General features: G+C 52.2%; 3 protein-coding genes across 7 annotated transcripts in view; 2 read left to right on the forward strand and 1 right to left on the reverse strand.

The window, feature by feature from the left end:
• Nucleotides 1-1,483: 1,483 nt before the first annotated feature.
• NHERF1 (NHERF family PDZ scaffold protein 1) lies at nucleotides 1,484-11,328 on the forward strand. Its single transcript, XM_058852480.1, has 6 exons — nucleotides 1,484-1,991; nucleotides 7,982-8,143; nucleotides 8,844-8,997; nucleotides 9,523-9,563; nucleotides 10,049-10,147; nucleotides 10,265-11,328. Exons 1-6 carry the CDS (start codon nucleotides 1,599-1,601, stop codon nucleotides 10,427-10,429), a joined length of 1,014 nt encoding a protein of 337 aa, XP_058708463.1. The 5' UTR covers nucleotides 1,484-1,598; the 3' UTR covers nucleotides 10,430-11,328.
• Nucleotides 11,329-11,464: 136 nt separating this feature from the next.
• NAT9 (N-acetyltransferase 9 (putative)) lies at nucleotides 11,465-17,348 on the reverse strand. Of its 2 annotated transcripts, none has more exons than XM_058852478.1 (6): nucleotides 16,839-17,348; nucleotides 16,061-16,170; nucleotides 14,981-15,115; nucleotides 14,699-14,758; nucleotides 14,427-14,521; nucleotides 11,465-14,340 (listed from the first exon to the last, which is right to left on the reverse strand). In XM_058852478.1, the coding sequence occupies exons 1-6, from the start codon at nucleotides 17,165-17,167 to the stop codon at nucleotides 14,113-14,115; spliced, it is 957 nt and encodes a 318-aa protein (XP_058708461.1). In that variant the 5' UTR covers nucleotides 17,168-17,348; the 3' UTR covers nucleotides 11,465-14,112. The 2 variants fall into 2 exon arrangements, with proteins under 2 accessions (XP_058708461.1, XP_058708462.1); XM_058852479.1 differs by lacking the exon at nucleotides 16,839-17,348 and adding an exon at nucleotides 16,537-16,830.
• Nucleotides 17,349-17,536: 188 nt separating this feature from the next.
• The window catches only part of TMEM104 (transmembrane protein 104), a 44,258-nt gene continuing 35,289 nt past the window's right edge, over nucleotides 17,537-26,505 (forward strand). For 2 of the 4 annotated variants that reach the window (XM_058852536.1, XM_058852539.1), the window contains exons 1-6: nucleotides 17,543-17,630; nucleotides 18,830-18,954; nucleotides 20,780-20,901; nucleotides 23,403-23,484; nucleotides 24,394-24,496; nucleotides 24,870-24,950. In XM_058852536.1, the coding sequence (XP_058708519.1) occupies nucleotides 18,910-18,954; nucleotides 20,780-20,901; nucleotides 23,403-23,484; nucleotides 24,394-24,496; nucleotides 24,870-24,950 (433 nt within the window). In that variant the 5' untranslated portion in view covers nucleotides 17,543-17,630; nucleotides 18,830-18,909. Of the gene's footprint in view, nucleotides 17,691-18,829; nucleotides 18,955-20,779; nucleotides 20,902-23,402; nucleotides 23,485-24,393; nucleotides 24,497-24,869; nucleotides 24,951-26,505 lie in introns of all 4 variants that reach the window. The other 2 variants (XM_058852538.1, XM_058852537.1) reach the window with 2 other exon arrangements.

Here is a 26,505-nt window from a genome sequence, read left to right on the forward strand (position 1 = left end):
GGCACTATTGGACCAAAAGCAGCTTCAGCTGTTTCCTTTGCTGCTGCCTTTCTTCCTTATCACGGGCCCTTGCTCAAACCAGCCTTGCTGGAGCTGGGTTTTGTTTCCTGACTTAGCACAGGCTACCCAAAATGTGCTCTGCATCTGCCCTTCCAAGAAACCCGCTTGTGGGGCTGTGCTGCTCACACCCCCCTTGCCAAGGGGACGGCTGTGGCACAGGCAGTAGATCCCCCAGTCCTGGGGCCATACCACAACACGCTTGCCCTGGTTTTCCTCTCTGCAGGCATTTGCTGCTGGCCTCCGTGGGATTCCTCTCTGCCGCTTTTCTCAGGGCCGAGCGGCTGCGGGCGAATGCTCAGCCGAGTGGAGGAAACAAATGAGCCCACCCTGTGCTCCCAGCTGAGTCCCACGGACCTGCAGCACAGCCACTCCGAGCACACGGGGGTTCCTCTGCCGCTGAGGAACAGAGCACTTTGTGAGAGACATGTCCCATGGCATCCCCTCCTTGCTTGCCTGTCTGCAGCTCGGTTTAACGTGATCCTGGCTGCCCTGAGGACCTTTGTCCAGGAACTTCACCCAGGTCCTGCACTGGGAGACACCTATGGTACCTCTGTGCCAGCCTCTCTGGGACAATCCCAGCAGCTCTGTGAGGCACCAGCAGCCCTGCGGCACGGCCGGAGCAGCCCAGGCTTGTTGCTGCCTTGCTCTGCCCTGGCTGAGCCCAAAGCCCAGGATTTCACACGCTCATGACCCCCTGCAGTTACTCCTGCTCCTCAATCCATGAGCAGAGAACACGGAACCAGGGCAGAGCAAATCCCCTGGGGTTCCCTGCATCTCCCCCCACTCGGGTCCCCAGCTCCAGGGTGCTGAGCAAGGTTCAGAGGCGGCTGGGGGAACAGGGCTGGGATCTCATTTCCGCTGCAAAGCGAGTTACCTGCCCTCTTCCCGGCCCACTTCCCCACCAAATTTCGATTTGAGGATTTTATTTTACTGTCGAAGCTTCAAGCACCCCTCCACCCTGTACGTCGGAGCAGCGCTGGGACCGACTGCACCCTTCGAGGTCTGGGCGAGGGTACAGGACGGACATTCCCCGGGAGGGCACCGGATGCATGCGGCCGAGCGGGAGCAGCCGGGAGCGTCCCGCCGTGGGGGCTGTGTCCGAGACGGTGGCAGAGCCGATCTCCGGTGTTCAGCGAGGATCGGGAGTTGCCGCGGCGCGCTCGGGTAGGGGCAGACAGGCGCAGAGAAAGGCGGAGGTGGCTGCGGGGGTGGCCCAGCATTACCGGGGAGCGCCCCGGGCCCGCTGAGGGGACCCGGCCCGACCCGGAGGCGCCGCGCCCAGAGTGCCCCACATGGGGCGAGAGCTCATTTGCATACCCCCACATATATTTGCATAACCGCACCTCCTAATTTGCATGCTCACGCCCTCTCATTATCCTTATTTGGCGGGCATCATCCCATCGCGCTGTCCCATTGGCGGCCGCCGGCCCCCCTCGCCCCGCCCCCTATATAAAGCGTGCGGCGGGCTCGGTGCCGCGCAGTTCGCTGAGCGCGGCTGGCGGGACGGGCTCGCTGCTGCTGCCGCCGCTTCCCTCGCCATGAGCAGCGGCGCGGGCCCCGCCGCCCGGCTCTGCCGCCTGGAGCGCGGCCCGGACGGGTACGGCTTCCACCTGCACGGCGAGAAGGGCAAGCCCGGCCAGTTCATCCGGCTGGTGGAGGCGGGCTCGCCGGCCGAGCAGTCGGGGCTGCGTGCTGGGGACCGGCTGCTGGAGGTGGACGGCGAGAACGTGGAGAGGGAGAGCCATCAGCAGGTGGTGGAGCGGATCCGTGCCGCCGCCGGCGCCGTCAGCCTCCTCGTCGTTGACTCGACGGCCGAGGATCAGCTGGCGAAAGGCGGCGGGGCGGGTGCGGAGCCGCCGGTGGTCGGTGGGCAGGCGGCCCCGGTGCCGGCGGAGCCCACGGTGCGGGAGCCCAGCGGTGGCGAGCAGCGGGTAAATGAGCGGCCGGGGGACTGAGGCTGGGAAGTTTTCGGGACACAGGCTGTTGTCCGAGGAGGAGGGGTCGCGATTGGCCGCGGTCATCGCCGCCTTACAGGCGAGCGAGCGGGAGCCGCTGCCGCCGCGTCTGCCCTGGGCGTCGTGTGTGGTTTCGATCTCGATTCTTTCTTTCTTTTCTTGCTTTGCTTTAAGCGCAGCTCCCCAGAAGCCCCGGGTCCTGCCGCGCCCGACTGCTTTGCCTTTTTTGTTTTAAATATTTTTTTTTCTTCTTCTTAATAGCCCTGTCTCCCAGCTGTTTCAGTGACGGGTAGGGGCAGGTGGGCACACAGGGTTGCTTGGACCCATAACTGAGCCCGTTGAGTCCTGTAGCCCTTCAGCCCATCCTTGTGCTGCGGGAGTGGTAAAACGGGGTGAGAAAAGCAACAGGGCCAGCTTTGACGTGCAGTTGAGTCCAGGACTGGACTGAGGGCGACTGTCACTAAACCACCCCAAAATACAACAAAAACCCTTGGCAGAAGGTGTTTTTTGGGGCTGGGATTGCAGGTATTGGTGGTGCTCACTCCTGCTTTGAGTGTGTTGAGGCTCTGCTGTGGAGTGGAGATAGCAGAGCCCTTCCCGGGCTGGGGGCTTTATCTTGGCAGTCAGTCCCCACGGATGCTTCCTAACTCAGGAATGTCGGCCTTAAGCACGCGTGGGAGCGAGCAGTTGCACAAACAAAGTGATGTAGAAAGGTGAGGAATTGAGAAACAGCTGACCTTTCATGCCCCAAGCGGTTCCTAAGAGACGCTCTGGGAGATAATGCTGCTCTTTATTTACCCAGCAAAGACGTGTTTGTTGTTACAACAGACATGTGGATGGCTCCCTGGGCAGCAGCCTCTTGGTGTCCCCAGTGTGAAAATCCTTCTGGGGAGATCTTATGACCTGTTCCCAGAGCGGTTGGTGCAGTGGAACCTTCCCAGTGTTGATGCTGAGCCCCAGGAAGACCTTGGTGCCTCACTGAGCTGTTGACACATAGGGTTTTGCTGAGGATTCGGTGGTTTTGAGCTGTGTCTCCTGTTGGACTTTATAGCCTTGTGCTTGTTCCCCTGGTTGGACTGATGCACTGCAGGCACAGCTCTCATCTCAGCCTGGCTAAAACATCACTCCATCACCTCCATGATTATTTGGGTGGAAACAGCCAATGTTTCCAATGCTCTCAATGTTTTATCCCTGCTTGCTGTCCCCTGTATCATCCCACGTCTCTTGTGAGTGGCCCTGTGCTGGGCTCTGGTGCTGCCCCATGCAGGGAGAATATGCCTGCTTTCCCATGTGTCACAGTGCCAGTGGTGCCTCAGGGCTAGCAAGACTGTCTGTGCTCTGCTTTCTGCTCCCAGACCTCTCCATGGGCTGGGAAAAATAAAAGGGATGTTGTTAATGCAGCTCAGGTGAGTCCCCTGCCAGGCTTGGGGGCTGAGGATGTGTGGTCCCCAAAGAGGATGGAGCCCTCTCATGCTGTGGGACCACTGCCTGCTCACCGTGTTGACAGGAGTGATGGAAAGAGCTTAGGAAGTTGGAGATGCCCCACAAGATTTTGGAAGACATCCCCAGCTGGTGATACCTCATGGGCTCTGGGGGATAGCCTTGGCTGAAGATTCCCCACAGTCCTGGGGAACAGGCTCAGGGCACAGCTCACACACAGTTACCACTGGCGGTTTCTCTACTAGTGGTTTCTCTCCTCACTAGAGCAGGAAGTGGGTGACATGGGGAGACATTGCCACAAGGCCCCAGACAGTTTCTCAACAGGTAGCAGCAGGAAATCTTGCAGCTAGGGGCAGGGCCCAGTGGAAAAGGCAAGTGGGTTAAGAGACTGCACCAGGCACCCGTGAAGCAGGGTGGGAAGATGCTGGGCAGGATGCTGAGCCAAGCTGGAGCAGGCAGGAAGGGATTTCTCTCCAGTGAGGCAGGAGCACACTGGTCTCCTGTTCCCAGACACTGGCAGGCAACTGGTGCTGGCTGCTCAATCCCCCCGCTCAAGCCCCATCCCATCACTGTGGGTTGGTGGGATTCCCTGGGATCACAGGGGAAGTGGGACATTCACACGTGTCAGAGTCCTGTTTGTATTGTTGGGCTGGACTTGCCTTTATTTGTTTAACAAGCCTGGAGACGCTCAAGAGCTGGGAGAGCTGCTTGTGGTGAGCAATGTTTAGCATCTCCCACCTTCCAGCAGAATCCATTCTCTCTCCAAACTGTACTGGGTCCTGCATGATTGGGACTGCCAGGGGGCTCAGACACCCCCACAGATCCCTGAGGCAGTTGTGGAAGATGTGTAATGGGCTCCTTTTTCATTCCTATCAAACCTTGAGTGTGCAAATCCCCCTGAGGCTGCAGTGGAGGTTTTGAGCCTCCCTGGGGAGCTGATCCATCTGCAGTGTTGAGCCAGCGTGGTGACAGTTTCACACCTCTCAGGTCAGCCCCATTTCCTGGGACCCTGTGCCGTGAGGGTGTCCCCTCACCAAGAGCTGTGACAGTTTGTCTCCCCCTATGTTTGTTTCCGGAGGCTTCAGCTGCTTGGGAGTGTCTTGAGAAAGTTTCATGCAAACCACACAGTGTTCCCAGGGCAGCACCTGGTGCTACCAGCACGGTGCCCTGCTACCAGGGCAAGGCATTTACTACCAGCCCCGGGCTTCCCTCTTGCAAATTTAGTGTTAAATTAGAGCCCTCCCTGCCAACAAGGCTCATCCCTCCTTGTAAAACCTGGGAGAGCCTCCCAGGGCTGGGTTTCAGAATATAACAGGGAGTAGTTCCCCTGGCATTGGGAGCATTGCACTGGGGTAGCTGGTGTTTAATTAGGAAATGAATTAAATTTCCTCTCAAGGCAGCTGCATGAAAAGCAGCTCCAGTCGAGCAGGACGTGACAGGGATGCTGCAAGGAGGCTGCTTTGCATCCCCTTTGTATGAAGCCCGAATGTGTGCGCCAGATTTTGGGACCCGTGTGAATTTGCTGGCCCAGGCATCCTCAGAGCTGTTGTGTTTCTCTGAGTAACTGGGAATGTTGCTGCCGCCAGCAGGCTTGGTGCTGCTTGTAGGGCTGCAGGGAATTTCCTGGGACTTGATACTTCGCAAGCTGTCCTGAAATTGCTGTTGAGGGGCTGGAAAATGGGGAGTGAGTTCTGACATACTGTGCAGCTGGGGTCCCCACAACCCTGGGATTGCTGGTCCTGGCAGGTGCCTGAAGGTGCTGCAGAGGGAGAAGCATCTCCGTGTGCCCCAAATCCTGTTTCAGGGTAGGAAGAGCAGCGTGATGCTGCACAAGTCCTCATCCCAAGCGGGCATCTCTGCAGACAGAGGCCTCTCTGCATTCCCTGAGTGTAGAGGAGAGGCATGGGATGTCTGTGCAGGGGGCTGATTCCAGCTTCCCCCCCTGCCCTCCCTGACAGAGGTTGTGATTGCTCGTAAGAAGGCTCTGCCAGCTAATCCCTGTCCCAGCGTGGTGGGAGAGCTGCTGGCCGTGCAGGACAGGATGCAGCAGCTTAGAGAAATTAGGGGCATTTCCGCTGCCCAGCTCTGTAGCCACGGGTCTTCTCGCATCCCGGGTGTTGGCCCAAAACCCTCTCGCCTCACGTTCAGCCCAAAGGGGACTTTGGGGCTGGAAGGATGCTCTGTCATGGGGTGCTTGCCCGTGGATGGGCAGGATACGACCGCTGGAGGATTGGATGCATTTGTTTTCCTCTCTGGGAGGCAGAATGGTGGCTGCCTGCAGGGTTTCTGTGATTTGGGGAGGGTGCAGGCAGCCTGGCACGCTGGGCTGGAGGAGCTGCCAGCCGCTGATGGGGGGATGCTGAGGGTCTGGGTCGTGGCTCAGCTGGGCTGCCCTTGTGCTGAGTGCTTCTGCCTTGGCTAGCTGCCTTTGCAGGATCAGTGCCTCACTCACTGATGTGACCTACCCCTGTGTCCTGAGACATCTGTCCACCCTGCAGGGCTTCCCATCCCCCCAAAAAATTCACAGCACCAGCATCTCAGGGAGCCCAGGCTGCCAGGGCTTTGTTGGTATGGGTGGGAGCAAAGCCCTCCCTCCTCCTCCTTGCCCGGGAGCGCTGCCAGTACCGCTTGCTGGGTGCTCCCTCTGGCTTTGTCCTGAGCTATCGGCGTGGAGTAACCCCACAGTGATGCCAAGGGCACTGGGAGCGTGGGTGCTCCAGAGCCTGAACCCTTTGCTCAGGGTCGAGCCAGGGCAGGGATCTGGGGAGGTGCTGCCTTCCTCCAGGCTCCAGCAGCTCCTGTCTTTAGCCATTATTTTGGGTATTGTCTGTCCCCATCACTGTTTGGGATTTCTGTCTGGGTGGAAGATGCTATCACACCCTGTTGAACCTGCTGCCACCTGGGCATGGGGGGTGGGGGGGTGGAAAGGGTGAAGTCAAGAGGGTCACAATCCTCCACCCAGCTGGGGAATCCACAGCTGGGCTGTTGCACTGAGCATGTGAAGCTGAGACACGTGGAGAGCAAGTCCTGCATGCTGGTGCTGAGGCATCTCGGGATCACCTTCACTCCTGGCAGATGTGCTGGGTGCTGCCTGCACCTCCCTTCCCGGGGTGGCGGCCAGACTTGACCATGAAGGAGGGTGTTGTGCAAGAGGATGGCACTTTATCAGGGCTTTATTGCAGTGTTTGGCTTAGCAGTTGTAAATGTGTCACCCCAGCCTGTGTGGGACCCTGTGCCATATGTGACACCAGTGTGTCACATATGGGGTGTCAGCACCCCAGGGTCCAGGTTTTCCCTGCAGTGGGCAAAGGTGATTTCGTGGTAAGATGCAAGAGTGCTGTGCAGGGGGTAAAGAGCACCCCAGTGCAGGTGTGCCTGACAGGGCCTGTCTTCAGTGATGTTGTGGGTACTAACACAGAGTAAATGATCTCAGATGAAAGATTAAATACTTGCTCCCTTGGTGGGGAATATTCCAGCAGTTTGAGTGAGGTTGGCTGCTGGGAGAGCCCAACCAAAGCCCAGCTTCTGGTGGTCAAGGTAGGATCAAACCATTTTATATATAAATTGTAGAAGCAGTATTGGGTGCTAGGGTCAGAGCAGTTCTGACAGTGCCACATACAGGTGTCTGGTTCAGGTCACCTGGTTCCTCTCATGCTTCCTGGACATCCCACTCCCTGCTGGGTGAGCAAAGGCAGTTCCTGTGTGCCAGATTCACAGGGATGCTCTTGCTTCTTCCTGCCGCTCACTGTGTGGGGAGCTTAGAGGGCACCAAATGGGCCAAGTGCATGGCTGTGGCTGCCCCAGCAGGGTTCCCTGGCTCCAGGTCCTGGTGGATCCACAAGTCAAGATGAAACCAGGTGCTGATGAGCAAGGTGTTGCCTCTTGGAGAGGTGAGCATCCCAGTTGCATCGCCCAGTGGAGCTGTTTTTTGTTTTGCAGTCCTGGAAGGTCATGCCAGGGCATGGAGGTGCCTCAGCATTACAGCTGCTCCATTTGGGTTCTGCCCTGTGTGCCTCTTCCCTGCTGACAGTGACTGTGGGGTGCTCTGGGGTGGGGGATCTCCCTGACCCCATGGCTGGGTTTGTGATGGAGAGGGGCTACAGTTGGCAAAGGGGTGATGGAGGGGACCTGTTCAAGCACCTCAGACCTTTCCAGTGGCCAAAGCTTCCCCAGTGGGATGGGGTGGAGTGTGGGTGCTTCCCAGCAGCCTGGGCTGTGTTTCCTCCTCCACCTTCAGTTGCAATCTGGATCCCAAAAGGAAGAGTGTGGTCTGGGAACACACACATGATAACATGTTTCTTTAATGTTTCACTGCAATTAGTGTTCTCTGCACCTAATTAATTAATTAGAGCCCAGGGTCATAAGGTGTTTGGCACCCTACATCCCATCTTGAGGTGTCAGTGCCCACAGATGGGCACCCAAGGATGGTGTCCCTGCCACTCCAGCAGCTGTCTGGGGTTCCTGGTGCCACCCTAGGATGTTGGGAACCCCAGGAGCCGTGCACCCTAAGATTGTTCCCATTGCAGGAGGAGCTGAGACCTCGGCTGTGCCACATGAAGAAGGGTCCAGATGGCTACGGCTTCAACCTGCACAGTGACAAGAGCCGCCCAGGGCAGTATGTGCGTGCTGTCGACCCCGGCTCACCGGCTGAGGCAGCAGGGCTGGCCCCCCAGGACCGCATCATCGAGGTGTGCTGGGGTGAGGGGAGCTCTGAGGGGTCTCTCTGAATGACTTGGCACTGGGTGCCTGGGAGACAGCTGCCCTAGGTCAGGAAGGCACGCAATGTCCCTGCTGCTGCTGGTGACTCACAGCACAGCCACCCGACCTGCACCAGCCTGCAGGTCCCCACCCCGGGGTGCAGCACTGTGGAGGGCTGGGAATGAGCATTAATTAGCTATCTGGGGGGTTAATTAGCAGTAGCATTGTCCCCGGGATGCCCCTGGGGTGGGGCAGGCTGGGGACAAGGTGCACGATGGTCACAAGTCCTGCTGTCAGGTGTGACCAGGGTGGGGATAAGCTCAGGTTTGTGCCAGTGGGATGATGATCCATGAGAGCAACGAGCAACTGAGCCCCAGCCCTGCTGCTCACCAGGGTGTGGTGCTGCTGCCTCTGCTGGGGTGAAGCTTTCTGGAGACCATGGCATGGCACAAGGGTCCATGTGCTGCTGGGAATTCCCTGCCAGCTTTGCCCATTCAATCCCATGCCAACCACTCAAAGGAAAATCTGCTTTTAATGAGTTTTTTTTGGCTTCATTGCTAATCCCTGCGAGGCTGTGAATGCCTGTGGGAGCTATGGGGTGGCTGTGGTGGGATTGTGACTGGTTCCAAGGCGGGTATGTGATCACTCCATGGATGTCCCCCGGCTCCAGTGGTGATGTGGTGCCTGCAGGTGAATGGTGTGTGCATGGAGGGCAAGCAGCACAGTGATGTGGTGGCAGCTATCAAGGCGAGTGGTGATGAGACCAGGCTGCTGGTGGTGGATGTCCTCACAGATGAATTCTTCAAGAAGTGCAAGGTGGTGCCCTCGGAGAAGCACCTGACAGGTAGGCTGGGGACTGTGCTACTGGGAGGGGTTTGTGCCACCTCTGCTGGCTCTGTGTCACCTTCTCACCAAGCCTAAGGGTGCTGAGCTCTGGGAGGTGGTCTTACCACCCTCAGGCCAGGCAGAGTCACCTGGCTTTGGTGTCTCCCTGCCTGGCCAAGGGCCCCATGCCAGGCTGGTGGGGCTGACGTGGGCACGTTTATGGCCCTGGGTTGCACTTTGGCAGGGTTTATGGCTTGGGGAGCAAACAAGCATCAGCTGTCCTTTGCTCTCCTCTATGGCCCTCTCCCCAGGAGTATGGGGAAGGGGGCTCACTGGGCTCCACATCACAGCTGCCATCATGGGGATGCGTCTGGCAGCATTCCCCTGTGCCATGGGGCTGGCTGCAGTGGGTGGTTAAAAAACGCAGGACCTGGCCACACCCTGGGCAGTGTTGTGTGAGCATTGGCCATGGTACAGCCTTGGCTTGCCCTCCATTGGCAAGGGGTCAAAGCAAACACATCCTCACCTGATGCTTATCCCACAGGTCCCTTGCCAGAACCAGTTGCCAATGGTGATATAGGGAAGGTAAGAGCCTTGTCTTGATTTTAATTCCATCTATGCCCATCTCCAGTCAGGGACACTCCTGTTCATGTCCCCTCTGCCCATGGGTGGGTGATGCCACCAGACACTACAGTGGTCTCAGGCTGTCACTGGGAAGGGAACTGGTGTCCTCCAGAAAGGGGGATGCTTGTGGTGCCAAGTGTAATGGAGGTGGCTGTTTTGCCTTCTGATGCTCCGGGGTTGGGAGCCCTCATGCTGCAGTAGGAAAGTAGAACCAAGCTCTGCAGCTACCCTCCTTCTCCTCCTCCTGCTCTTGCTACAGCCAGGGCAGTCAGGCCGGGGTTTAATCCTTCCCCGCCCTGGATGGGCAGTGCTAGAGGTATTTATGTGCCTGGAGTTTACAGGGGATTATGTGTGAGGAGGATGGCCCCCTGGATGGGACTTGCAATGCTGGAGGCTGTTCTCAAGCCCCAGGGCTGGAGCTCACACACCCTCCCTGCTCCCCCCAGGAAAATGGTGGAGAGCCACGATCCAACTCAGTGTCTGAGAGCCCATCCAGCCCGGCGCCACTGGCCGTGTCCCCCAACTCCAGCGAGACCCACAGCGAGGTAGGGCTGGGAGTGCCGGAGGGGGGCAGTGGCTGGAAAGCAGGATCTGGGCTGAGTCCCCAGCATGGGGCTGTCCAGGGGACACACAGTGGGGCTGACACCTCCTCTCATCCCCAGCCTCAAACACAGGAGGGTGATAAACACCATTCAGCATCTGGCTCCCTCCTGGACCTCGACATCCCGCTGGCTGTGGCCAAGGAGCGGGCACACCAGAAGCGCACCAGCAAGAGAGCACCCCAGATGGACTGGAGCAAGAAAAATGAACTGTTCAGCAACCTGTAAAGGCCCTGAGGCAGGGTGAGGGTCTTCTAGCCCTCCCCAGCCCCATATCCACCTCTCCTGCACTCCTCTCCTCCCTGCCATGGGCTCCTGGTGGAGATGTGGGGCTGCTCCCTACCACCCTGACTCAAGTGCTGGGGTTTGGTGGCCACTGAGCATCCCTGCAGAGCGGTTCTGGGACGTGGATGCTGGGGGTGCCCTCTCCCAAAAGCTCATCCCCAGCGTGCTTCTCCAGCCCTGCCTTGAAGCCCTGCACACCCCGGTAGGCACAAGCAGGGGTTTGGGAGGGATCAAGAATTTGGGGTGGCCTGATGCCCAACACTCCTGGTCCCTACAGTCCCCACTGTTCCCTGACTTTTTCCCCATCCCAAATCCCATCTCCATTTGATATCCCCCCAAATTATCCTTTAACTGCAAAATATGAGGCTTTTAGTGTCTTCTACCATATCCCACCTGCCCAGCCACTGACCACAGCCAGGGTGTGTGACCCTGACCTGGCAAGCTCCGTCCACAATGACCCTGTCCCTCTGCCTCCTCAGCTGCAGGGAGGAGTGCGGGTGTCCAGCATTGGGAAGTGCCCAGCACCCTGCCCTGGGGCAATTTTGGGAGAGGAGAGGGTGCCTGGAGCCAGCACAGCAAGCAATAATAGTCTCCTTTGCTCCCACACACTCCTGGAGACAGAGCCAATCAGGGTTTGAATCCAACACTGTTTAATTTAAAAGCTTCTTATAGACTTTTTTTTTTTCTGAAATAAGTGTTTTTCCAATCACTTTTTTTTTTAAACTTTATTTTGTGGAAATTCTTCCTGTGGGTGTTTTGTTTCCATGTGCTACAATCAGGTGTTGTTGTACTGTTGAGCTCAAGAGAAATTCTGTTTACTGGAATAAACCTTTCTGACTTCACAAGTCTGGTTTAAGTCTAAATTCTTCCAGAGCCTGAGGGGGTGCAGAAGGCTTGCTGTGGCCAGGGGCTTAGGGGAAAAGAGGTAACTGGGGGACACTGGGCCTGGTTTGGTTACCCCTCAGCACCTGATGGGGACAGGTTGAGGGGATTGGGGAGGCACCAGCTGGTCCCGGTGGGGGTTAATGCCTCAGGGTGATTAATGGGCTTTAATCCCCTGGGGAGTGCAGGGGAAGGGGGGAGGGTAAAGCAAAGCTCTAATCTGGGTCTGCCAGCCAGGCTGGAGGGCAGTGGCTCTGTTGGGGGAGCCCAGATGTGCCCCCAGTCCCTATAGGGGTTTTTGGGATGAGCCTGGGTTGCACCTGGGTTGAGGGAAGGCGGATCCGTGAAGAGAGGGGTGCTTGTCCCTCTGAATGAATGGACATAGCCCTGGGTGGCTCAGCAGGACAAGGCAGGGCTGTGCATTGCCTCTGTCTGGTATCTTTGCTTCCTCCCCTTCTGCACACTCTTGTTTTGTGCTCCAAATCTGCAAATAAACTCTTCTACCTGAGCACAGAAATGGTCACAGATCTTTGCATCTCAAATGACACCAAGTGTCAAAGTGCCACCAGATTTCCAGGGGATGTGCAGGCTGTCACTTCCTCCTGGAAAGCTGGGGGAGCCCATTCCAACCTGTCTCATCCTCCAAAGACATGTCCTCTGAGGGAAGGTGAGCCCCCATCCCCTATTTTCCCATCCTCATCCCATTGGGGCAGCAGGACACTCCTACCTGGCATGGATGCCACAGGGTGGAGCAGCCCACGCAGGGCAGGAGTGAGGGGCAGCCAGTGGGTCCCAGCAGCATCTTTTGCCTCTTGGCCTGCTCAGTGCAGCTGGGCACTGGTTCCCTGTGGGAACCCTGTTTGAGCTGTACTGGGACTCTCCCCCCAGCCTTTGGGGCGGGCTGAGCTCCAGGACAGACCCAACTTTGTTTTGGGTTGCCAGGGAAAGGCTGTTCCCAGCCGCCTGTGGAGCCGGGGCAGCACCGGCATTGCCGGGGACCGGGGATGCCAAGCGGGGCCCTTGCTGGCTCCAGAGCAACCAGCTGGGCATGGGGAGCTGCGACAGGAGATCACTCTGCCCCTGCCCCCTGGCAGCAGAGGCTAAAAGAAATTATTTTTCCCACCTTGGTCGGGTTTTAGGGGAGCAAATCCCAGCCAAGCTACATCTCTCCTGCCAGTTTGGCTTTGCTCCTCTGGCAGAGGGATGAGATGCTTCATGGAAGGAGCACCAGAGCCAGCAGTTCACCCAGCAGGTTCTGCAAATCCTGTTCTGGAGCACAGAATCCATTTCTGCCTGCAGCAGGTGATGAGGAGCAGGAGGATTAGTAGCCCTTGTCATGGTAATCCCAGCGGGAAATAGAGCTGCTCTTCACTTTATTACCACACAAAGCTTTCACTACAACTAAATCCACACTAAATACTTGTTTAAAATGCCATGATACACTGTTCCCACGCTTGGCTTTAATATTAGTCACAGGAATAATGTATCTACATTAGCTAAAATTGGAAAACTAAAGCCCCCAGGCCCTAAAAATATAGGCACGGCAACACTAAAAATTCCACAGACTGCCAATCTCCAAAACATCCCTGGGCAAATCTGAAAGTTATTACCTGATCCTCCATTACTGAAACAGATAATTTCTGGTCTAGGGTTAGCCATTAAAGCTGCTGTTACAATAGGAAAACAGGAGCATCAGTTATCCTTCTTACCTTCTGGCCTCTCCTCTTAGCAGCTTCCCTGCTGTGGACAGTGTGTGTGTGTGGACAGGGCAGGAGGGGTCAGGCTGAATAACTGCACAGGGAAGTTTGTCCAGTGGGAGTCAGGCAAGTGCTTCTTTTTCATCCATGGATCGCAGATCTACTGCAGCAGAGGCTGGATAACTCCTGCCCTAATATATCTGCCTAACATATCTGCCCCCCAGTAAGAGATATTTCCCCCACATTCATCCTTATCTTTATGGAGAGCAGAAAATGGAGTCTCCAGGCTCAGCAGAGCAAGTCCTGAGCTGGTGGAAGAAGGAAGCTGTCTCCTTTCAGTATGTTCTCCTTGCTTTCGTCAAAGCAGCCATGGAAAATGAAGTGCAACAGCACTGCTGGCCTGAAGTTTTCAGATCTGGAGCACAGCCCTGAAGCTAAAGGGGGTTTGTCTCAGAAGTCTCATGCAGATCTCACCCTCCTCATCAGTGGGGCTCAGCTCTAATCTTGATCAGCCAATATCAACAATTTCCATCACATTAACTTGCCCTTTGTTTGTGCTCACCCACATCTGGGCTTCTCCCTGCCAGGACCCAGCAGTGCCCCTCTGCAACCTACCAGACCCCAGGAAACTGGGTTGAAAGTCTCTGCTGTCCTTTACAACTTCTAAACCACTCCTTGAGCTGCCAAAGAGAACAGCTGAGCCCCATGTAGTGCTCAGGCACCTCGGATTGTTGTGATTTTTATTTTTTTTTATTTCAAGAATAAAAAAGACTGAGCTGCCAATATATGAAACCTGCTTGCTGATGAATCCTGATTTAAAGGCAGTGGGAGAAGTTTCTTCTTCTCCAGGAATCAACTGCTGGTGATTTTAGGCTCTGTTGGAACAGCACATCAAAGTCAGAGTCATTCGTAGCCAAACCTGTGAGTTAGTGGCTGTTTCCCAGGTCCAACTTTCAGGCAGTAATCCTGGCTGGCTGAGCAAAGTACAAAGTTGATAAGATGACAAAGCAGCTGAAGGAGACAGATGAAAATAGTTCCAATGTTGGCTCACTGGTGTCCTCCACACCCAGACCTTGCAACAACATCCAGATTCTCCCTGGAAACCCAGGTGGTGTCTGGAGGTGTCTGCCAGGTGTCCAGCACCCCAACTGGCTGTTGCAGCTCAGCGTAGCTCTTCTTCTCCACGTGGTTTGTCTGCTCCAGGAGCCACTGTCTCTCCTGGTCACTGACATCCAGCCTCAGAGTCACCTCCTGGAAAATGCTGCTCACAGCAACCTGCAGCACACAGAGAGAAAGCAGCTCAATCCCAGCCACAGGGCAATGCTGCTTGTATTCTCTGGGGAGATGGGCTGCTACTGCACCTCCTTAAAGTGAAGCTTTTTGAACATGCAGATACTGGCTTCATTATCCTGACCAATCTTAGCCTCAAACTTGGTGATCCCCAGTTTTCTCACTCCTGCAGGAGAAATCAGAGAGAGAGGCATTTCTATTACATGTCACATCTATAAAAGCACAGGACTCCAGCTGTGGGGCAGATGCACCCCTTACTACCCTGCTTGTATCACTGGGAATTATGTTCTGCCAGATCCCAGCCCCACCACACCCCTGCTCCCATGCACTGAGCCACCCTCACCATAGGCCATCATCAGCAGAGTTGCCTCCTTGCCAAACCCTCTGCCACGGAAGCTGGGCTCTGAAAGAGACAGGAGAGTCAGCATCCAGTTAGGGGAGAAAAACCAGCCACACCAGCCACTTCTTGGAAGAGGCTGTGACCTGGACACACCATGGACTGATCAGGGCTGAACAGCCAGGGTAAAGTAGGAGAATAAAAAGCTGATGCAGGAATATCTGTCAACATCTGTCTGCAGCACATAGCCACAGTGACAGAGCCCCAAGCTATGAAGCAGAACTTAACCTGCAATCATGATTTCAATCTCGCCTACAGTCGGGTCCTCGGTGTTGTTGAGGAAGAGATTCACATCCCCCACCATGGAGTTCTCCTCCGCCTGCCCAGGCCAGCGCTCCGAGTCCAGCACAATGAAGGTACACTCTGGGGAAAACAAGAATGTGGCATCATATTCAGAGTGTGCTAATAATTATTCATAAATTACCAAAGAATTAAATTAAAGGTGTGTAATGGACAGGGGAACAAGAGTTTTCATGTGTTGACAGCAAGGAAGAGTTAATAACTTGGCTTCCCACACCAGGTGTGCCTGTTCCCACCTGCAGAAATGAAAGAAATACTTGGAAAAACCCATTGTGAGGGTGACACAGATACCAAGACTAGAAACAGCCTGTGAAAGAAGAGGAAAACTTTCTTCCCATGTCTGAGGTCTCTGTGCCTTGTCTTACTCAGCAGGAAGTTGGGCCAAAGAATTGTTTAGTGCAAAAGAAGCTGAGACTGAGTGATTCACCTGGTCCATGTTACTGCTGCTCTGAGTAAGGTTTTTGATGCCACCTAAGACAAATGCTCCAGACTGAAGTCTTTGCCAGCTTCAGTATTTTCCAGCTTACTAAATTTCTACCAGGCTTTTATAGGCAGTGATTCATTACCTGTAGGAGAGTCAGGGAACCAATTCAACCAACACACCTCAACCAGGTGGTCATAAAATAATTCAGTTTATCTAGGGGAAATACAACCTCCTTCCACCTTTTTTCAGCAATCAGACCTGGGGAGTGTTGGCTGTGAAGGAGTGATGCTTAATGTTTTTTAGCTCAGCACAAAATTCTGTGCAAAATGAATCACTAGTCTCTGGAAAACTGCATAAAAAGGACACAAACAGCTCGAGGAAGTGGATATTCTCCACTTCCCTGAATATATACCAGCTGTAATGAGAAAAACAGTTCAAGCTGTTGTTGTAGAAAATCTCACATCCCCTCTGGTTTAGGGGAACCCACTCACAGGGCACTCCCAGCTCACTGTGGGTCCTTCCCAGAATGGAAAGGACCTGCTCACCACTCCCACCCTCCTTCAGAAAGCATTCCAGATGCTCACTGTCAGCGTCCTCCCGCCAGCTGCGCTGCATTTCGTACTCCTGCTCCAGGCTAAGGGGCTCCGAGGCTGTCAGCCGCTGCAGCTCCTCCGACTGCATCCACTCGTGGTACCTGGCAATGGACCGGGCCCCACATCACTGCCCCAGCTGCAGCACCAAAGGAGGATCCCTCCCAGTGCTCTAGGGGTCAGGACATCACAAAGCAGCTCTGAAAACATCAGCTCGGCTTTTGTGGCGACTTAAAATGTATTCACAAGCTTCTCTCTCTTATGTAATAAACCACTCTGGAAATTTAGGAAGTTTGCCCATCCTGTGGCTTTGTCTGGAGTGCCCAATGCACACCTGCTGCTTTTGAGTTCGGGTGCATTTCATCCCAAGCAACACTGACACAGCACCTCCTGGACACTGACAAAACACTAATGCTTTGTGCTGATTTACTTTACAAACTGTTGGCACGCCTAATTTATCAAACATCCACCTGGCTTTACACGAAGCTTTGCTCTTCCTGCATCACCAGGGAAAGAGCTCAATGAACAGAGTGCTGTGTTCTCTCACAGCCAGGTATTTACAGTGGCACAGGTGAAGATCTCCCTGACAGCAGAGCACAGTCCTGGCAGGGCTGGTGCTGCCGGGCGCGGAGGGCACCTCACTGATGGATTCACAGGGGGAAGCGGGCCATGCAGCTGGCAGACAACACCTTTCCTGAACCCAACGCCGTCCTCAAGGGGAGAAGCGGATCAGACCATGCAGGAGGGTCCGAGGAAGGCATGGAGCACGTACCGGGGCACGTGTGCAGAGGTGTAGGGCACCAGCGTCACCTTCTTTCCTCGCAGCACCGTGTCCTGGTTAATCTTCATGGCCTCTGCACTGAGAGAGACCCAACACCCCACTCCGTGTCTCCGGCGAGGCCAAAGGATGGGCCAGCGTGGCCTGGCGCCTTTCGGGAGCGAGAAGCAGCTCTCACTGTCCGTACAGCCCAGGTCACGGCAATATCCCCGTATTAACACAGCCGAATCCCGACGGGACCCCCGGGGCTGGGGGGGCGACCCGAGACTGAGGGGGGATCGGAGCGGGAGGTCACGTGCGCCTGCCTTACCCCTCCCACGCATGCGCAAAGAGCCCCCTACCTCTCCACTACTGAATGAGTGACGTCATCGCTCCGCCCCGTGTGACCCCGCCCCTTCCGTGCAGCGCCCACGTCCCGCCTCCCCACGGCCCCGCCCCCATTGCCTCTGCCCCGTTCCTCCCGTGGCCCAATCGTGATCGGTGCCGTCACCCTGTCCCCGCCTCTGCTCCGTTCCCGCTCCGCTCCTGCCTTTCCTGGACGCGCCCCTTTCCCGCACGGTCTCGCCCCCTCTGGCCCCACCCCATTTTCCTGCCACGCCCCTTTTAGTCCCCGCCGTGTCTCCGCCCGCTCCCCGCCCCTCACCCTCACCCAATCGCGGCCTGCGCCTTCTCCCAGCCCCGCGGGCCGGTCACGTGCACGGAAGGCCCCGCGCTCGCCCAGCGCGTGCGTCGTAAGTGCCCCCGCGCGGGCGGGGGCGGGGCTGCCGGCGCGAGCCGCTGCCGCCGGTGAGGGGCGGGGGCGGCCCGGTGGGCCCCGGGCGGGACGCGGCCCGGGCCTCACAGGAGGTTTGGGGACAGCGTGGGCTGAGGGGTGGGGAAGGGCTCAACAGGCGGGGACAGGCCTGGGGAATGTCCTGATGTGGGGGGCTCTCTGTGGGGCCTGGGGAGTCCCCCTGGAGAGGGCGGGGGGGAGCACTGTTCCATCTGTGGGACGGTCCCGGGGGGAGCCAGGCTGGGGTAGGATTGGGGGTCTCTGGTGCCCTCGGTGGGCCCTGGGGTCGGTTCCCCCCGCTGAGGGAGGGGGCCTGCACGGGGACACGCTGTCCCCAACCGCGTCCCACAGTGTCGGTTGTCTTGCTGCTTGCTCTGTGTTTGCCAAGCTTGGCTTCTGTGTTTTGAGCCGAGGTTTGTTATAAAAGGTGGCGTTTGAACTCTTCCTCTGAGGCTGGTCTAGTTATGACCTCAGTGAGCTATACTGCCTGCATTCCGCATGGCTGTACAAGCTTATAACTGGGTTTTTTCGTTGAGTTCAGCTTGTGCTGATGATTTGTCCCAGCTGGTGTGGCTGATGAGGAGCACATTCACACAGAAGTGTGAAGCCCTTAATTCAATTATGGCTAATTGCCACTGAAGACTTCTAGGAAGCTTCAGTTCCCCCATACACGTCTAGTTTTTTTGAAACAATTTAAAGCTTCCCAAATGCTTCTGCTTTGGAAATGTTGCTGCATGAAAAGCATCTTGGGGTGTCTTTAATAGGTCCGATATTTTCATTTGTCTACTTATTTCTGTACTTGAATTTAAGAGGAGTGATTTTAGGCTGGTTTTTTGATTTGCAAGAGGCACATGTTTGCAAGGAGCAGTAGCTGCATGAGAAGCCGCAGTTTGAGATCATCCTCAAGGCAGTAATTTTTCCTCTTGAGGTTTTAGTTGTCAGAAACAGCCCCTCTGGCTGTTTGGAGAAGATGAAGTTTGGTCATCACATGCTGTGAAAGGGCAGGGCCTTTTGGTTGCTTTTCAACCAGTTTAACAGGTATGAAAACTTCTCACAGAGTATTGAACCAAGTGGTGCTGGTGAGTGGGGTCTGTCTGAAGGGCAAGATCCTGCTGAAATCTGTTCAAATACCAGAAAACTGATATGCCAAAGCTAACTTGTAAGTTCTTCCTTTTTCCAGCAAAGATAACACAGTGTTATGATGTTTCCGTAGATTAAAGGTAACAGAAGTTGAAAACACCCTCCCAGAAATACCCTGCTGGCTTTGCTCTGGGGTTCCCCTCCCTCTCCAGGATGGCAGGTGGCATCACTGACACTGGAGAGCTTTACTCTCCCTATGTAAGTTCCACTACTTGAAGGTTTGGTTACGGGTTGTTTTTCAAAATTGTCTTTCCTCAGCATTGTGTTTGCAAGTCTTACTTCTTCATGGACATAACCTCAGCATTTCAGGAGATGATAGAGGTCAAAGGGTGGTTAAAAATGCTTAGTGTTTGTAGTTATATGGGGTTTTTTTACATCACAGATCACTTTTCTTAAAGTAAAGGGATGATGTGTGCTTAAAGTATAGATCTGAAATTGCTAAAAAGAGTTTCATGTCCCATACCAGCTCTTCATCATTCTGCCCAATTTTTTACATTTTGTTAATGTTTTCATCAACCCAAATTGTCATTGGCATAAACAGGGGGGACTGGGACATTGAAACTATCCCACTTTCTTCCTTTTTGTTGCTTTATATAAATATTTCCTCCTGAATTTCTCAAAGTTTACTTAGCTGCAGCTGTTACAGTAATTTGTTTTATACCACTTTGCTGAAAGTGAGTAATTAAGAGGTTTCTACCCTGTAATGTGGTGTCCTATGCAACTGCAGGGCAAATTACTGCTTTCCTATATTACTGGAAATACTGGTTTTCATAGCCACAAGTCTTCACAAAACGTCAGCTTTTAAAAACAGCACTTTGTAAACACTTTTTTTTTTTTTAAGTGAACTCAATAAATTTAGAACCAGCCCTGAAATCTGTGTGTTGGATTTTCAATGCTTTAAAATTTTTCATCTCCATGTAAATGATAAAATGTAGAAGAAATTAATATTAGGCTGCAGAAATAGGTCACAACTGAAAAAATGGAGAAGTAAGACGGTAACTGGGATGTCTGGACCCTCAAGGATTAATGTCACCTGATCTTATGTTCTTATGTTGTTATGCTGGTGCTGCATGAATTTCCTAGAGTAATCTCAAAGGCTGAGACTCTCCTCTTTTCCTAAAGATGTCTAACCAGGCTGAACCTTCCAGGCACCATTCTCATTTCTGCTTGACCAAAAGAAAATGATCATTGTGGGATGTTCAGCAAAAGATGAATTTGCTGTGCATATGCCAGTGAAGTGCTCTCAGGGTCACTGGGGAATAGTTCTCCTGATGTTAATTGCTCCATGCCCAAGAAAAGTCTGCTCATACACCGCTCTTTACTGGCTTTCCTCTGGAGGGACTCTGACCTATATTTAAAAAAAAACCCAAAACACTAAAGCACAACAACTCTGGCAGTTTTTGATCTTGAGTTGAGCTAAATGCATGGTGTGGGGAGTCCTGTTCAAGTGCAGAGTTCTTTTTTGTCTCTGGACATTGGAAAAGCTCATTGCCACAGAAGATAAAATCTTTTCCCTCCAGGAAGTAAAATCCCTCCTTTAGAATATGCTCAGCTTCTTACTGGTAAAATGGCAAGCAGGCTTTGAATTAGAATTCTCATTGGATATTTCCTGCTTGACATAAATAAAAGGTCCTGAAAGATACATAGTCATAACTACTTGTGTTCAGGTCAGAAAGAAAAGGAGAGACCCCAGCCCACAGCACAGACCTTCTGGTAGAAGGCAGTGATTTGAAAACAAACAAACAAAAAAATCTCATGTACTTTATAACTTTGCAACCTACAGAGAAAAAAATCATTTAAAATAATTAGAAAAATTGAAGGATATATCAGTTTCTCTAGAAATGTGCTGGCATCCACATTGTTCTCTCTGGATTTCAGTCCCCTCCTCCACTTATTTCTCACATGGACTTGTTCTCATCCTGCTGGCTCAGGGATTGCCCTCTCCATCTAAATCAGGTTGGTTGTGAGGTGTTTTGGATGATTCCTGGCATACTCTGATGCTGGATCATGTGGCTGATTGCAGGTTGGCCTGGTGTATATGTTCAACCTCATCGTGGGAACAGGAGCCCTGACCATGCCCAAGGCCTTTGCCACAGCAGGGTGGCTTGTCAGCCTCATCCTCCTGATGTTCTTAGGATTTATGAGGTAGGATGTGTGTGTGTCTTTAGGGGACTGGGAGGTTCAGCTGGGTGTGGACAGTGTAAAGACTTTTGCTGGTTTCCTGTGTGCTCTGTCCCTCTGCTGAGTGATGGTTTCTGTGGTGGTGTTGTGGACCTGATTTAGAGGGATGTACTTCCTGACTCTCTGGTACATCCCATTTCCTGACTTATGGGAAAGACTTTTCCTCCAGTCCAGAGTCTTTTGGGATCTGTATCCCAGCTACCTTTTTGACATTGTCTTCATTATGGATACATTCCATGCTTGCTTCTGTCACAGATCAGTTCCCCAAACACCAACCAGGTCACAGGTGGCACAGGGTCAAGTCTTTGCTTTGTGATTTGCATATGTGTAAGTTTTCTCTTGGTTTCTGGCAATTCTCTCACAGCTGCAAGAGTGTCAGGAACACAAATTCCTGTATAGCCAGGCCTGTTTTAGCCCCTCCAGACCTTTGCTGCTCAAGACCTTGGAGATGGCCTCCTGTTTGTTGAGCTGGTTCACTGTGAGCCCCTGCCCAGGTGCCTCCCTGCTGGAGCAGCAGGTGGAGCTGAAGGCTGTGGATACAGCACTGAATTCTAAGGAGTTACTGCTACAATTGCCGTCTTCTGGTGGGCTAGGAATCCCTGCTTGCTTCTTGCTTGGTTTTAATATAAAATAAAACAAAATTCTCTCCTACCATTTGTACAAATGGACTTTTGAAGTGCCAGCTTTTTCAGTAACCAGCTCTGCCAGCCTGAACGTGCCTTTGGTTTTGAGACAGAGCTTTTGGGATCTGTTCTGTGCTGCTGTTCAGGGACACTGTATGGTCAAATGCTTGTGAGTGCCCCACCTCAGAGCTGGGTGCTGCAAAGGCTTGGTAAAATGATACCTGTGGTGTTACCAGTAACTGGGAGCTTTAGAAGCAATTCCTTTTAGTTACTGGCATTGAGTGACTTTGTGATGGTTGTATCCCCAGTCATGTTATTTGTTACATATTAAGTTCTGCACCTTTAAAACTGGCTCTGAGAGTGAACGGGGGGAAAGAAGTACGCAGTTTGTGTTGAGAAAGAGCCCTCACTCCCCCACATCCTGCTCCTGGACTGTGCTGTCTGCAGCAGGACAGAGCTCTCCTTTGCTGTTAGTTTTTACCTAGCTGAGGCAGAGAAGTTCCCTGGACTGTTTTTTATCTTTTTCCTTGAATCTGTTCAAACCTGCTCTGGACTGAAAACCCAGACAAGCACAGGAGCTCACGCCTGTGGCCCACCACGGCCTGTGCCTTGGCACGTTCCAGTGCCGGAGGGACTGAGACTGAGTGAGCTGCGCTACACCTCACGACAAGGACTTTTCTGGATGTGCCATCTCTTTGAACAGCAGGAGGTTTTATTGGTTAATATTATTCAATTTCTGTTAAATAAACAGGTTTTTTCCACCTTTCTCTAAGGAAATTTTTTCCCAAACCAATTGGGGAAGGGGCTGCTTGAATTTGCTTTCTGGTGGGACCCCATTTGGAGGTTTTCTCCCAAATTTGCCCTAAACCAGGACCATTAGTTTAAAAGCATAAATTAAATATGTGGAATTCAGCACCAGCAGACCATCCTTCAAGGTCAGCAGGAGAGCACAAACCTCCAATTCTGTGCACCAGAACTGCACTGGCTTAAGCTGAGAAGACACAGCTCAAAGTACTGCATGCCTTGGGAGCTCTGTTGCTTTTATTTTGGTACTTGTGACTTCCTCATGCCCACTGGGTGCCTTTGGTGCAGGAAAAGCCTGGGCGGAAATTGCTACACAGGCCTCAGCACTTTTATTCTTGCAAAACCGATCTCTTATTTGAGCTTGATAGGTGAGTCCAGTTCCTGAAGCAGTGAGAAACCACTTTAAAGCCTTAAGTAAGATTGATTTATAGGGGTTTTAAAATTTATTTATTAATATTATAGGACTGGTTTTAGATGAGATAATGATATTCTTTCCATCGGTGGGTCTCCCTGTCTCCCTGGACATCTTTTTCACTGGCTTCCAGTATTTGTTTGCATGTGTGATATGTGATGTGCTCCTTGTTCTTGTATTGCTGCTTTGCTTCTGATGCCATGTGTAAGATTCTTTAAGGGACCAGAGTCCTTTGCCATGAGCAAAGATTAGAACTGGGTTTGTCCTAGGTTCTAAAAAGAGGAAGGAAACTTGCTTTCTTGCAAAGGTCAAAGTTCTCTTGTTGCCTTCAACACACAGGAACACCACAAATGTGCATTCCAAATATCTAAAGTGACATATTATATCTGAAAGTGTGTTATAGTTTACTGTATATTGTGATCTTCTTGAGCACCTGAATCTCAAGAGCAAAAGGGAGCAATAAACTGAGATGAAGCATTATCAAAACAGTGTAGGGGGAGCTGGTAAAAGGATTGTTTTGGTTTGTTTGTTTGCTCCTACAAACAGATGGGAATTATTCTCCATCTCTCTTCAGGGACAGTTCTTGACTATTACTGATGATCTCAATTGAATTCTTCTCTCTGTAGCTATATGACTACGACCTTTGTGGTGGAAGCCATGGCTGCTGCAAATGCCCAGCTGAGATGGAAGAGAATGGAAAAACGCAAGGTTTGTGTGAGGTTTAATTCTCCTTTTCCTCCTGTTTTTCTGTGCATTGGATTTTCCTGGCATTCCTCTGTATCTTTGCCTCATTACTAACTCTAAAGAAATAAATTTCTACTGTGCTTAACTTTGCCATATAAAATATAGCTGTTAGTTCCCTGTGGGGCTGCTCATTAAATACAGGATTTTCTGCTCCTGCGTTGAAAAATCTCTTGTGCTGTTCACATTTCTTACTGATCATGCTCTCCTTGCCCAGAAGCGCTGCTCAATGAATGTGGAGAGGTGGCAGCCAATATATTGGTGCTATTTAGAGTGTGCTGAGGACTATAAATCCTTGCTGATCTCAGGTCATTTTACTGAGACAGGCTGGGATGTCCTTGCTGTTACTTGGGCAGTATCCCAGGTTGTGGACAGTTCTGAATTACGTCCTTGCTGTAAAACTTACTTGTGGCTTTACTGGATCAGAGGGAGGCATAATTGTTTGCACTGATTTAGACCCCTGGCTTGATGTTAGTTGGATGGAGTTAGGAACTAGGCCTGCTTGTGCTGGCTAGATATGCTTGGATTTATTTTTATTTTTCTCCCAGTTCTGCAATACTGCAGATCTGCCTGAATTTTCCAACTTCCTTGTGTCACTTATCACTACATGAATTGGGTGGTGTTGCTGTGTGTGTGTGTGACCTGGGGCTGGGACAGCAGAGCCTGTCACTCACTTCAGCCTGCTCTGCTAGTGTCCTCCTCTTCTGCCCTCCACAGCATCCCCTGGGTTCCCTGGTATTGCCTTTGCTTGCATGTCCTTCCCTCCCTGTTTGGGACCTTCCTTTGAGTGTCTGGAAGTGACCATGACACTGGGGGTGTCACAGCCTATGCTGTGGGTAGGAGATACCTCAGCAGTGGTCTGGTCTTTTCATCCAGGAGGATGATGAAGATGAGGATTCTTCCTCTGGAGTGTCTGACAGTGATGTTCTCCTCCAAGATGGCTACGAGCGAGCAGAGACACGGCCTATCCTGTCAGTTCGTGAGTATCCAGTTCATACTTCCACTGGTGTGAGGCCTCTTTGCAGACAGTGTTCCAATGGACTCACCCTTATTTCCACATGCTCTTATTCCAAAGTCCTCAGCACTTGCAAGATAAGACTCATTGAGAATTCAGTTTGCCTTCTGCAGCCTGATACAGATCTTTTCTCTCTAGGTCACTAAGATGAGAACATCTTATTTTCAAAACACCTTTAAACTAGCTTCAGCAGAGTAATTGGCCCAGTGACTGCAGCTGTGGAGTTGTACATAGTGTCCTTCAAACTGCTGCTAGAGCTTCCCAAGTATCCAAGCAATGTGGCCTCAGGGCTTATTGGGGGCACTGGTTGAAACACTTCTTATTTTTTAACTTACAGAGAGACGTGGCTCAGCCAATATCTTTGAAATTACTGAGAGGGTGGAAATGGGCCAGATGGCTTCCATGTTTTTCAATAAAGGTAAGTGATCAACATTATCAAAAGTCCCTTTGAGTCCTCCTGCACGTTGTGTGTATGGCTGTTCTGTAAATTTGTGTGCTTCTCAGTGTGGGTTTGCATCCTGAGTTTGTGATAATTCCACCCAAATGTGCTGTTCCTTCTCTCTGTGGACTCTGTTCATCCTCCTGTGTGGGATTTCTGTAAAGTATTTATGGGCCAGGTAGGCCAGAACCTGCTGTGGTGAGCATGGAACCAGCAAAACAGTGCAGGTTCTGGGAGCAGTTTCTTGACACAGGCAAGTGTCAGTGCCTTTTCTGACTGCACTTCACTTACCTCTGAACTACATCTGTCCTTTGTGATCTCCACTGTCTGAAGCAGTAGAGCCTGGCTATAGTGTTTTCTGGTTGCATTTTGGTTGTAGCATTTGAGAATAAGACATTCAGGCTTCCCTGAGCCTTGTAAACAGCAGTCTGAAGGAGAGAGGCTTCTGATAGGAGTTTCTAGGAATTGTCTGCATCTGGGGAATCATCAAGAGTGCTGGGACATGAACTGCTGAAGAGGTCCCTGCTGAGGATGTGATAGACAGCTGGCTTGTCTTTTTGCTTTTAAATGTCTTTTGCATGCCAGGGAACAAACTTGTAACCCGGCTCTAATAAAACCCAACCTATTGCTGCATGTGATAGAAATGCAAACCATCATGATGAGGATTCTGAAACCTGCAAAAAGGGACAATGAAATACTGTGCAGAGCCAGAACATCATCAAACTGTGCAGTTTTGAGCCTGTCAGGCCCTGTTTTTTCTGGAAAGTGATGTTTTCCCTTGTTTGCTGGCTACCTTGCAAAGAGGTGATGGAAGGCTAGGTTTTTTCCATTGCATTACATCAGTGTTATGCCAGTGAAAAGCTGTTGCCTCTGAAGGACAGCTGGGCTTAAGGAATGAATACTCTTTGAACTTTATATTTTGATTTCAAAGTTAATTGAAAAAAAAAACTTTATAATTTTCCTGCATGCCTCTTCTGTGATTTTATAGATTTGAATCACTTAGGATTATCAAAATAATGCACCTGGGACTCGGCTGCCACGTTTTTAGTCAGAGAAGTGAAGTGTGTCAGAAACATCTTGTTCCTGGTCTTGCCTGTATCACTGAGTTGTTATGACCTTAGGCAAGTTTTCTTGCTTGTTTGCTTTGCTGTGTGTAAAATATGGTGAACACATCCCTGTCTCTTGATGTTCCTCTGAGGAGTAATATTTGAGAAGTGCTTTGAGAGCAATCATATAACAGGGTTTAGGAGTATTGCTGAGGATTGGGCTGTGGAGGGATGGGGATCACAGCAGTCAGAGTGTTCTTACCAAGTTTCAGGAGGCCCCTTCATCGCATGTGCTTCACAGGGGAGCTGGAAAGAACCACCAGAAGTCAGGCAGATTCTGGGCCTCTCTGGTGCTCAGCCAGTAGAGGGTGCTGGGAATATGTGTCCTCTCTCCATCGGCATTGATTTAGCTTCCAAGCAAAGTGAAATAAACTGCTTAGTACTCTTAAATCTTAATCCCTCTTCTTAATGTTGCTTTAGCCAGTTAT

The sequence above is a fragment of the Poecile atricapillus genome, chromosome 17, assembly GCF_030490865.1.
Source record: "Poecile atricapillus isolate bPoeAtr1 chromosome 17, bPoeAtr1.hap1, whole genome shotgun sequence".
NCBI classification, from domain to species: domain Eukaryota; kingdom Metazoa; phylum Chordata; class Aves; order Passeriformes; family Paridae; genus Poecile; species Poecile atricapillus.

Bases quoted from the DNA above. Each gene is read 5' to 3' on its own strand.
- NAT9 (XM_058852478.1), bottom strand. From the start codon at position 17,167: ATGCGTGGGAGGGGTAAGGCAGGCGCACGTGACCTCCCGCTCCGATCC. The intron at 14,759-14,980 runs GTTAAGTTCTGC...TGTCTCTTTCAG, and splicing joins GATTGAAATCATGATTGCAG to AGCCCAGCTTCCGTGGCAGA. The intron at 14,522-14,698 runs GTGAGGGTGGCT...TTTCTCCTGCAG, and splicing joins TCTGCTGATGATGGCCTATG to GAGTGAGAAAACTGGGGATC.
- NHERF1 (XM_058852480.1), top strand. From the start codon at position 1,599: ATGAGCAGCGGCGCGGGCCCCGCCGCCCGGCTCTGCCGCCTGGAGCGC. The intron at 1,992-7,981 runs GTAAATGAGCGG...TTCCCATTGCAG, and splicing joins CCAGCGGTGGCGAGCAGCGG to GAGGAGCTGAGACCTCGGCT. The intron at 9,564-10,048 runs GTAAGAGCCTTG...TGCTCCCCCCAG, and splicing joins CCAATGGTGATATAGGGAAG to GAAAATGGTGGAGAGCCACG.